General features: G+C 34.1%; 1 protein-coding gene and 1 long non-coding RNA gene across 8 annotated transcripts in view; one reads left to right on the top strand and one right to left on the bottom strand.

Annotated features, from left to right (window-relative positions):
• LOC129002303 (uncharacterized) overlaps positions 1-12,419 on the bottom strand; it is a 69,148-nt gene that overhangs the window by 53,202 nt on the left and 3,527 nt on the right. For all 7 annotated transcript variants that reach the window (XM_054430004.1, XM_054429998.1, XM_054429999.1 and 4 more), the window contains exons 2-8: positions 9,889-10,646; positions 7,585-8,305; positions 6,715-6,985; positions 5,743-5,907; positions 5,352-5,490; positions 4,992-5,062; positions 4,314-4,457 (exon numbers count right to left, since the gene is read on the bottom strand). In XM_054430004.1, coding sequence (XP_054285979.1) covers positions 4,314-4,457; positions 4,992-5,062; positions 5,352-5,490; positions 5,743-5,907; positions 6,715-6,985; positions 7,585-8,305; positions 9,889-10,644 — 2,267 coding nt within the window. In that variant the 5' untranslated portion in view covers positions 10,645-10,646. The remainder of the gene's footprint in view (positions 1-4,313; positions 4,458-4,991; positions 5,063-5,351; positions 5,491-5,742; positions 5,908-6,714; positions 6,986-7,584; positions 8,306-9,888; positions 10,647-12,419) is intronic.
• LOC129002304 (uncharacterized) lies at positions 313-2,993 on the top strand. The gene is made up of 2 exons (XR_008491562.1): positions 313-433; positions 2,888-2,993. It is a non-coding gene; the product is annotated as an uncharacterized LOC129002304 (long non-coding RNA).

Raw genomic sequence — 12,419 nt, forward strand, 5'->3', positions numbered from 1 at the left:
AGTTATCGCAGCTAGTCTGGGCGCGCGGACCCTTGTGTACTAACCGTCCCCCACGCCAAAGCCACGAAGACAGCAGTGAGGCGCTGAACAACCCCAGAGAGCCGTGTGGGCCAGATGTTTTTGGAAATGAGCAATAAACACTCTCCTCTACACCCCGCACCCTAGCGCGGCCGCGCGCCCAGACTAGCTGCGACAACTGTACATTGAGAACTGTAATTATGTTGTTCCAAGCAAAAGCCTATAATTTTTAAAGTTACATTTTTCCAATCAACCGTAATTAAAACTACCTTATCTTCTTTACAGTACGGTACAGAGGCTATCATGATGAAGAACTCCAAATGCCCAGGGTCTACCGCCAACATTGTTGAAGACCTCAAAATAATTGGATGCGGGTGGCATGCTACTTGAGGTTTCTTAGCCTAACTTACTAAAAGTAAGTTTTCATAGATAAACTTAACTTACATGTAGGCCTATTAAAAATAAGTTTGATGAAGTTACTATAGTTATAGGTAGCATATACAAAATGAATAAGGAAATATGCCCAAGTATGAACAAATGAAATGTTAAGACGAATCATGAAAATAGTGTTGTTCCTGTAACCTAAATAAATAAATTGTTATGCCCATGATTTAACTTTTTACATAAAGTTAATTAACCATCATTAAACATTAACCACCATAATAATTTAAATAATCCACCATAAAAAACAACTCCAACTTTTTATTTAAGTTCATTTTTTGTGATATTGCGATTGTGTTGGTTCCGCGTTTAATTTTCAGAGGAAGCATTGCCTAATTTCCACTTCCAAATCCCGACATGTATTACTACAATAATCCTGCATATTGAAATACTATTCCCTCTCAAGATACAATAATAATATTAGATTAAGTAAATTTAAAATCATTTACAGGTAATTAGCAATCATGTTGTGATTTAATTTATATTTATGATATTTTGTTTTGTTGTGGCAATAGGGATTGTTTACTGTTCTATGGTTTGGTTGGGGTATATAATTAGCTCTTCAAAAGAGGGATTCAGAGTTGTGATTTAAGAGACGAATTAGACCTAACAGTAATCTTCCACCAACTTTCAGTTTCTATACCCTCTGTATGAAAGGGCTTGTGGCCCTTCTTATAGGTTATAGTCACATCAAGTAGGCTGTTGGCTAGTACTTTAATCCATCACAAAAAGTTTGTTTAAGCTTCAATCTAACTGTAGCCTAATCGGAGCATGACCAAGATACAAGATTAAACTAGTTTGTACGCTAACGACGAGATAACATTGTCACTGTTAAACGCTACCTACTTACGCATCTTAGGCTACGCCAATTATCGATTATTTATTTAGAAGGTCAACTTGGCTATTAACTTATGTTGATAAAATGTTAAATAGGCAATGTTAAATAGGCCGATTTTGATCAAATACATTTAGCCAACTTGGCTTACTACTTTACTTTAGTACTAGCGGTGTCTATAGTTTAGATTTGTATTAATTAATTAATTCAAGATTACGAACGTTCAGTTTAATTAGTAAATCTTTAATATGTATTTTAATATCCAGAGACTTGATATCATATTCCTAACCCCCCCTCCCATTGGGGATGATATAATTAGGTCTTGGGAGTACCCCGATTGGATCTACACTATGAAGAATAAGTTAGTAGGCCTAACCATTAATGTATTTACCATATCATGATCAATTCTGTGTTCATCCTAAGCAGGCCCCCGAAGATTCTATATTTTTATATTACAGTATATTTTTTCCAGTTAATCATAGTACGTATGCTGTATGCCTACATTAATTTATTACCCCCTTTCGTCAGATAATTTTAAAGTGTAAGACGGGTTCGTTTTATTGAATCGGCCAGGGTAGAATACTAGTCAGACCTAGACTACAGAGTCATTCTTAAAGCTAGACCAATTTTAGGGTGAATATGAGATAGCTCTCACCTAAGCGTCTGCTAGATTTCATGAGCACTTCTAGAGCTCTATAAAATCCCCTAGGGTCCCTTCGATAAAATTAAAATAACTAATCAGTTAAAAAGAGTGAAACAGCTTTTTATCGACCCCTGAATTTTATCGGCTCCTTCTGAGCGTTCCGAGTTTGAGGGAATTTGAGTGTGGCTGGTTCTATGGGTAGGCCTAGTCTTTTTCGTGAATACAATTTTATTTGTTTTTTCTGCGTTCGTTTAAAATGGATTCTTAATTTTATGCTTGATTTTAATTTATAATCCTTTTTGGTCAAATTTCTTGAACCGTCCTAATTTTCCACTCTAATGGGTTAACAGGTAAAATTTTTGAATACGCTAAGTTCACAAACGATCAAGCAATACACATTTTGAAGTTCAGTTGTCATCCTCAATAAAAGGCACACAAAGAACAAAATCGTAAATCGCTGTCTATTAAAATTATTTAGAAATAACTTTAAATAATACCTCATATTTTTAAACATAACTGAGGGTAAATATTTCTGAAAATTTTTTCATTTCAATAAATAAAATCAACAAATATATGCCTATAGGCTATTAATAAAAACGCCCATGTATGAGCGTTTCTCAGTATGCTATAAAAAAATCCCATGCATCGCAAATTAGCTAGCATGAAACCATGCACTTGTTTGCAAAGCCTGGCCACATCTTGTCCTAAAACTTAAAAGAGTTGGTAAATTTGACTATTTCGTCACACCACCCTCTTTTTCGTGTCTGTCCTCCTGGGTCTTTAAAACGGATAGGTGTATTTGTATATTTGGTTAGCCCCTCAAACCGTTGGTAAATCAGTACCAGCCCTCTGACACAACATTTGTGCGCTGCTATCCATTTAATGATCTTTCTATAAAGAATCTATTTTGTATTTCCATAATCAACCATTTTATTTATTGATTGTTACAGGAGGGTGCAATAGAGAAGAATTGGAGAGCGAATATGAGTTATATAAGTAGTGTGGATGTAAATGATGTACCTAGTTTTATTGTATGAATAAATATTTTTATTTGGACTCCAGGTTTTATTTTCCAGTATAATTAATTCCTATTCTATTTTTTTAAATATCATAAATTGAAAATATTTTTGTACAGTAAAATGTAAAAAGTACATAAAAGATTCTGTATGAAATTTATAAAGCCGATCATTTCCGTTTTGTAAGATACTTTTATATTGTTATTTACATAACCTTAGAATATAAACACCATAATTTGAAATATATCAGGAAGTAAGAGCATACAAATATATTTTCCACAGTTAGTTTATACCAATGTCTAACACTGCTGTTGAAAAAGTTTATACCAATGTCAAACGCTGCTATTGAAAAAAATTGAAGCCTAACAAATATAAATTGCAGTATTTTTTTAGTAGGCCTAGTTATTTTATCTGTTATGCAGAAAATTCATCAGCTGATGCCTAGGTCATCCATTTGTTTTACAATTTGTTAAATAAAACTTATTACCTTTGTCTAGGTTAGGTATTTATTTACATGTTTTCCTCAGCATGGTTCCAACAGATTTTTGCAAAAGATTTGCCAATTATGTCATCAAGATTTTGCAGAACTAAAAAATGTTTGGCACTAGTAACATTGAAAATTAATATGAATACAATTACAGTTCTATGAAGAATTACCGATAATTTTATAAAAAAATAGGGGAAATATTTTACATTATTTTTATGTCAATTTTACATTTTTTTGCTCAACAAAATGATGTCAATTTGATGTGAATTTGACATCATTTTGCCTAAAAAACTGAGCAATATTACGTCAAATTTACAACAAAAAGACGTCAAATGACGACAATTTTTTTACATCATTTTTACATAAATTTTATTTTCTTTTTTACTTCATATTGACGTCATTTTGACGTCATATTGATCTTGATTGACGTCAAAATGACGTACAAAATATCATTGACGTTGACGTCTTTGACATCAATTTTACGTCAAATTGATGTACTTGTGCTATGTGGGTATTTATAAAAAATTGGCTGTTCCAAATGTTTCATTTAATAACATTTTGTCCTTGACTTAAACATTTTTTTCATATTTTTTATTTTGCAATTTTCGTCTTTTTAAGTACAGTACTTTTTTATTACAAAATGAGTATAAAACCAATTATTTAAGCTGAATTATAAATTGCATGTATTAAGCTGCACAAAAATATATAACAAGTTGTCGTTATTTTGCAAACTAGATTTGTTATAATTTTAAATAAATATTTATATTTATGCATAATGCCCGAAATTGCTAGACACTACACACATATATTCACTTATGTGTATTAGTACCTACACACACATACATTAGTACTAACACACTATTACAAACTTACTTCTTTATCGGCTCCTGGAACTTTTCATAGAATTCCGGCCCAAACACCAACTCATATTCAGGTTTCTCTGCGAGGAACTTGAAGATGCGCTGTTTTATATCATCAAATGTAACTGACCGAGGGAAATCTGACATCTTCATCACCCTTGAAACATGGTCAAAGTTATTAGATTTGCAGTGCTTTCCTACATCTCAGGTACCTTTAAACTTAACTGTTATTTTCAAGGCCAAACCATCAGAAATTTAGAAACCAATTAGAACATTCATCTAATAAATATAACATAAGAGGCAAATGTTTAAAAACTCTGAAAACACAGTATCAAAACTAATTGTTTACAAAATTTGATCAATTTGCAAACTACGTTGAAATTTTTAATGGCTATCACAACCAAAATAGGTTTGTACCACTGATTATTGCAATGATATGAGTCTAACAACCTCAACTGCTTATCTATTAAATGATGCAAACCTCTTAAAAAAAGGTAGGTAAACCTACTCTTCTAAATTTAGTTTTCAACCCTTTGGTTAACAAAAGGAAAAGTTACTTATGTTTTGTTATTAATGTTTTTTTTTCTCAAATTTGGATTATTTTTATAGACAATTCCAGTTAGTAGTTAAGCCTACACCCTCATAAACCTAACAACTTCTCCAAGACAGAGAGTAGATGATTCTAACATACCTCAACAGTTGTTTCAGCTGATCTTCATCTTCACACTTAGGTGGTAAGCCATTGTAAAAGCTCCCTCTAGCCTGCCAAACAATCAATATGTTACACAATATATAAGGCGTTGCTCACAGCGACACTATAGTTATCAGCTTCAGTGCGGGGGTAAAAGCTTTGTGTTTCATATATTATTCAACAATCTGGTGGACATATTGGTTGGTTAATGAATCAGTTCACTCTGAAATCTTCAAACTATAGATCATCAGTAAATTAGTTGATTTAGATCAATGTATAACAAGACCCTGGGGGTTTGGACTGTTTCCTTACAAAGGTAAAAAAAATATTAATGGTACCGAAAAACACAGTTTAACTCACCTTGACTGTAAAGCAATGTTGACCCAGTTTGCTGAGTAGAGCTGTCTGTCCTTGGTTTATCATTTTCTTGTGAGTGGCAAACTTTTTGTTCTCCTCCTCATGCACCACAATCCCGTTCCATCGAAACTTGACTAACTTCCTGAAGAAAACAATATAATTACAACCAGCTAGTTTTGACTATGTTTTTTTTTTTTTTTTTCGCATAGTTGGTTTATATTATTTAAACAAATTAAAACCAGTAATGGTTCGGCAACAATTGTGAATATGTGAATTAGTCATTCAAGCTCAGTGTTGACCCTCTCAACAAAAATTGTTTTAACAAAATACAATACTTTTATTCCAAAAACAAAAATAATTTTAAAATATGTAAAGTATGCAATAAAAGACTTACTTGACAACTTCACTTGCAGTTTTGTCCAAAACATCGATTAACTCTACAAACAATCCTCCTCTGTTTAAATTCTCAAAGGAAGCCGTCAACACAGTGAAGTGACCTTTGAGTATAGTACTCTCCAACGTGTATCCATGAAACAGTGTGAAATCGTCTCCCAAAATCCTATAACATAGAAGAAAGACACAAGTAGTACTTACATCTACATTGTTACCAATAAAAGGAGAAAAAGAAATGGTCAGAATTATTTTTTCCCTGGCAATTACAGCAATTCAAATTTAGTTTCATGTTACACTGCAGCTAAATGGTTTTTTTTTTCAGTACAAGGGTTGCAGGCTCTTTTCATACCTAGGGTAAAAAAAGAATCAGTTGGATTTGAGTATACAACTGAATGTTTTTTTCTGAATTTGAAATTCTTCTGCTGATTATGCCAAACAAAATGGTACCAATTAATAAAATGCCTTCTTGATGTCATACATTCTTTGCAAAAAGTAAGCAACTCACTTTATGAACCAAAAAATTTGTTCCCACAGCAAAGATACAGTGATTAATAGAATAAGTGCAGTAGGCTCCTGAAATCCACAAGTGGATTAACCACGTTGCAGTTGATGAACCAGAACCGCAAAATTAAAACAAAACAAAAAGTGTGTTATGTAATTTAAATGTACTTTATGCGTCTTCTCTACTATTATGTTGAGGACTTTCGAATGAAAAATAAGATAACATCCGTACTAGCCTGAATAACTCCATGGTCGAGTCGTAACTAATTGCTATACCATTTAAGATCACATTAATGCAGGTATTTACACCAATTTGTAGTATTTTTGGTAAGGTTTGCGTTGTCCACAATCACTCAGCCACTCATTAACGTGGATAAGTGGGAGTCTTCTATAGTTAAGTGAGACTAGCCTAACCCTACAGTTCACTTTTAAGTAGAAATAAAAAGACGTAAAAACTAAAATCTATATTTACCTTAACAGCTCATCAATGGGTATGGCCAAGTTTTTGTACTTGGTATGAACCTCTAATGGCAGGTCTGACTTTTCAACTTTTTCTCTAGTAGCTGCAATCTTTTGGTTGATGAAAGCTTGGCTTTCAACTGTGAAGTTTGAAAGAAATTTTTTCAACTTGCAGAAACGCTTTGTCTTATAAACAAATCCATCAATGTGCTCAACTATATTCTCTTCTTCCTCTTTAGTTCCAGTATTTTCTGGGCATGAGAGGATGTTATCAGGTTCTGGACCTTAACAAAACAAATACAAATTAAGATTTCTCTACAAACTGATAGATCAAGTTTTGTAATAGGCCTACTATTTTTTATCTAGCACTGTATGGATCCAATTACACACTAGGTACCAAAACTATGCTATTAATTTCTTCCTAGATTAAGTTAGTGTACTACATTTAAGTTAAAGGATTTTTAGTGAGAATAGCAGGCTTGCCTTAATGGGATAGAGTCCAAACTGGTAGGCCTAAGAAATACAAAACTTACAGTTTACACTTAACATTAGGATATTTCACTTTCAGCAGTTTCAACTAAGGTATGAGTAAAAAAAAGAGTTTTCTACGATTATAGATTGGAGATAAAACTTTATTTTCAACTCTCACCTTCCTTAGTTGAAGATGCTGTCAGCGACTGTGAAATATTCTAGTGTTTAAATACTTATACCTAGTGCTAGTGTAAAGTTTTGTGTCTCTTGTTCCAGTTTACTCTTTCCCATCCAAGTAAGCTGGCTATCCTAACTAAAAATCCTAAAAACCTTGGCCTCTGTGCTGATTTTACATCCTCACATTAAACTTATGTAGCGATAAGAATAAATTAGATATAAAAGCTCAACTTACTAGTCTCATCTCCCAACAGGTGCAAACAGACGACACCACTCTCAAAAAAAGGGACCCAACGGATCACATATTTTTGGGTGTACTTCATTAAACAGCTCTGAGAGGTAAACGTTATACTGGAGTTTCTGCGTCCCTTCTCTGACACACAAGTCCAATTGCTATGAGTGTACGGCAGTTCCAACTTAAAATCTTTCATAATTTTCTCTACAAACACTCCATTTTCGTCTCCGTCTTTGTACACCAGCGTGTCCTCGATCAACGTGTAGCTCACATCTGTATTGAAGTCACCGGCGACCACATACATAGTTTCTTCCGGAATGTTTCTCATCATTTCCATCAGTAACAGGGTCGTCTCTCGGAACTTTTCAGCATCTTTGTGTGACGGCATCGAGCAGCAGATTACGTTGATTGCTGTTTCTCCAAGAGAGAGCGTTCCGATGCACAGATATTCATTCACGATTACAAAGTCGGAGAGAGTTATGTCAAAGGAGTTTTTAACGAGAATTGCAACATTTTTGCCCCAAAGTTTCTTTGATGTGAACCAAGTGTAGTTAAGGTTCTCTAGGTCTTTGTCGCTAGTGAGGAAGAATTCTTGTACACAGACTACAGGAATATTCAGCTCACTAAGGGATTTATCTACGGCTGCAGGAGAAGCTCCGTGTACATTCCAACTAGCGAGGCCAACTTTTGGCAAAAGCACACTTTCATATTTCTCATACACCTAAAAAATAATACTTTAATTTTAAACACGAGTAATGAACATGATGTTGTAAACATATTATAATATTATTAAAATAGTTTAAATTATTTTAACATTTTTGCCAATAAGATTGATGATCTGAATATATAGTACGATACATATCTTTGCCTGTCTTCAAATTTACTTATGTATAGTATTCCGAGAAGAATTACTAGTTTCAGGTCATTAAGACCAATGGTCAAATTCATTGAATTAAATTATTAATTATTTAATAGTCTTTAAAAATGGACAGACCTTTTTATGATTAAACTTTTATCGACACATTAATGTTCAAAAACAGAGAAATAATTTTAATAAACGTTGGGCTCCACATACACTAATCTATTTACCGTAGGTACTACTGCAATGAGGATAGGAACGGAAGCCTCTTGGTTCTAGGAAAAGGTTGGTAAAACTTACCAATTTTAAAACCGAGGGAGGATAAACCAAGCTCTTTTTTGCTAAGACAGAGGGTGTCTACAGTACTTAACATTAAAGTAGAAACGATTAGAAGTGTCTCATTGATCAATGTGAATGTAAGCCAGATTTTAGACTATGTAAATAAATGACATTTAGGATTAAGACAGATGTGAGTACAGTAGAACCTCTTTAATCCGAACTAATTGGGACCAGGGGTAGTTCGGACTAGTGAATAGTTCGGATTACAGAACATATTGCTGTTTTTACATAACAATAGCTAAAACATGGTTAAAATTGATCTAAATTATTTTGGGAAAAGTGAAAAAAATGTTTTATAAATTAAAATACATTGTTTATTTAATACAGTAGTAAACATGGTGAATAAACAGTACTGTACATTAAATACAGTATACAATAAAGAACTGCTGTACTGTGTATAGAGTACAGCAATTAGGGGTTCGGATTAGTGGACGTTCGGATTACGGGGGTTTGGATTAAAGAAGTTCTACTGTAGATCAATTACCTGTTTAAATCCTAATTAAATAGTCAAGTGCATAAAGGACTCATTAGATAAGAAACTATAATCTGTTTGTCCAGGGAGTGCAGCTGAATCTTGCCCCTACCTACGAGGGAACCAACTCCTACACACACACACTCACCACTGTCCAGATTGCCTAAAGGATCCGCTCCCCTTCCCTACCAATGGTTGCTAGTAAATTAAGTGACGATATACAGTAAAATGCTTTGTGTTTCTAAATTTGCTACTCAATTCCTAGCAAAATAATTCCAAATAATCTTAACTTCTAAATTAGTTTAGTAAAATTTAAACATTGAATGATATCATTTTACATATCATTTTGAGCTTGACAAAAAGCATTAGACTCAAACAGGAAGGAAAAATTAGAAAAACCATAGTAAAATCTACTTTTACAGAGGAAACTCATCACCTAGATTAGAAAATTTTTAATAAAATTTGTGTGAGCCAGTGATTACTCACGTGGCAGATCAATGGTCCGTCCTAATCGGTTGTGTCTGTGTGAGGGTTACAAGTGTGTGAGTAGGGCTGATCCTGAGTCCAGCCACACTCTTTGAGCAACCAGAGTACCTATAGGCTTGTTACTTAAACTTTGATCCCTATAACTTACCTTAATTCGAACACATTTTGAAATTAGAGCACTCTTGTAGCCTGAATACCAGCTACTCTCAGTATCTTGCAGCAAAGTTCTTGTGTGAAACGGAATCCTATCAGAAGACCCCATGATGTAGCTCCGCTGGGATGCTCGGTCATCTTTATACGTGGGTACTGGCCGACCTGTACCGTAAGTGGTTAATACTGTAGCATGCCAACTCAGTATACACTTCCTCAGTTGAACGCCATTTTCATCAGAGACGTTATGAAACAGCTTTGGGCCGATCATACCTTTAGTGATACAATCATCTTTAGTGTAACAATCATCTCTACCAATTTTCGCGTTAAAATCACCGGCAATAACATATGCAGCGTTTGCTGGAACTTTTTTAACAACAGATACCAATTTTTGCCATAAGTCTTTGGAAGCATAATCATCTGAAGGCGGGATGTAACAAGATATGACGTATACAGGTATTTTGTCTTCAGTAACAACATGAGCCACGCATATCTGTTCACATACTTGTTCAAAGGTCTCGGCTTGTAGAGAGGATGTTTTCTTGATTGCCACAGCTGATCCTTGCTGTCCAGAACACAGCCACTTGTAATGTGGCAAATCGCCAACAGGCAGGTTGGCTTGCTGGATACAAACAATGTGTGAACTTTGTTGTTCAGAAGATTTATGTAAAAGTTTATCAATCTCCTCTGGAGTTCCGTTCCCACAAACATTCCATGTAGAAAATTTGATGTTACCTACTTGGTTTTTAGCCATTTCTGTAACAAAAAAATTAAATTAAATTTTTCATTTGATAAGTATTTTTTTTTAGCTGCAGCTGTTCAGAAGAACAGAATGCTATTCATTATGCACTTAGCATTATAAAAATATATTTTCTCAACACATTATTTGAATTTTGAAGTGCAAGTTAAAGGATTTCTTTTGCTTTACATTCAAATAAAGATTGAATGTGTTCTCATTGAAGTTGGTATGTTTTGATTTTCAATTAAATCTATTCAAATATAACATTATGTTTAACAAGTAACTAGGTTTGATAACTACAGGGTGGGTAATAAAGTGTGTTGTTAGTAAAATATTAATAGCTGTAGTAAAAAATAGATTTGCCAAATTTGATCCAAATCATACTAATATTATGAGAAAGTTTGGATGTAGGCCTATGGATGGATGGATGTTTGTGACAAGTAGCCTAAGCACAAAAAATAATGGTCAAATTGGGCTGAAATTTGGTGTGATGATAGCTCACATTCCCAAATAACATACAGTATAGACGCATACTTATCTCAAAAATCCTTTCGGACTCCACCCCAGTGGCTCTAGGAGTTTCCCATGTTAACCTAATAATCTTACTATAATATTATAAATGTGAAAGTTTGTGTTTGTTTGAAGTTCAATCACGCATTAACTACTGGACGGATTGGGCTGAACTTTGGCATGATGATAGATTACATTCACGATTAACATATAGGCCTAGTCTTATCTCAAAAATTCTTTCGGGCTCCGCCCCAGTGGCTCTGTAGTTACCCATGTTAACCTTATGAGTATTCATATTCAAAAGGAATTATAGAATTTAGTTAGCTGTTATCAACTGATGATTGTTATTTCATTGTGTTTCAACCACTATTTAACTGTGCAAAAACAGTCTGGAAGTAGCATAAATTAATGAGTCGGTTCATTATAACCTAACCTTTAACTTACATAATCTAACCTCACTTCAAAACACTTAATACAGTCACGAATCCGCATAAAGTCCGACCTATCTTCCTCACATGCCTTTTCTGACATAAAATGCGATTTAAACATTACTATTAAGGTTGGGTTGGGTTGGGTTAGGTTAGGTTGGATTAGATTAGATTATGTAACATCATTTATTAGTTGCTGATACATTAAATTATGCACTGTGGCACGTTTTCACTTTTAGACACAATGGGATTATGTACTAGATGGGATTATGCACTATGGCACGTTCATTAACAGACGTTGAGGCATTAGTCAATGGTTCAGGATTGGAATGAAGACGATGATCATGTCGGCAGTGGCCTTGCTTCTATTACTGATATTTTACGTGAATAAATTCTATTTTGTTCTATAATTTATGTTGATGTGATTAATAGTTTATGTATCGTAGTTGATTTAGTGTATTTTCTAAACAGCACCAATAGTTATTTGTGTAACTAGTGGTGAAAGTGGCAATTTGCTGCACACGAGAGCAATGTTTACGCACGAGCCGCAGGCGAGTGCGGAATGATCTCGAGTGCAGCAAAGGCCTTTTTAACTCGTGTTACACATTATATTTTTCCTACAGTCACTATAAAACATATAAATAATTAGTCTTTCAAACAATATACAACACGTTTTTAGGTTCAGCTGGCAACACAAATGGTGCCCTAGAGAAAGTAGTACCCGCGGTCCGTATCACTCCGCTATTTTTCCTCGGCAAGAAATGTGCTCCACGTTTTGAGAATATAGTTCCGTATGTTTTTGTAATTTGAAGTGGTTTCCGCGCCTAAAAAAAATGCTTTAAAGGTATTTTC

This window comes from Macrosteles quadrilineatus, unplaced genomic scaffold (assembly GCF_028750875.1).
Source record: "Macrosteles quadrilineatus isolate MER2022 unplaced genomic scaffold, UCM_ALF_1.0 Scaffold_9__3_contigs__length_116548681, whole genome shotgun sequence".
Taxonomy (NCBI): domain Eukaryota; kingdom Metazoa; phylum Arthropoda; class Insecta; order Hemiptera; family Cicadellidae; genus Macrosteles; species Macrosteles quadrilineatus.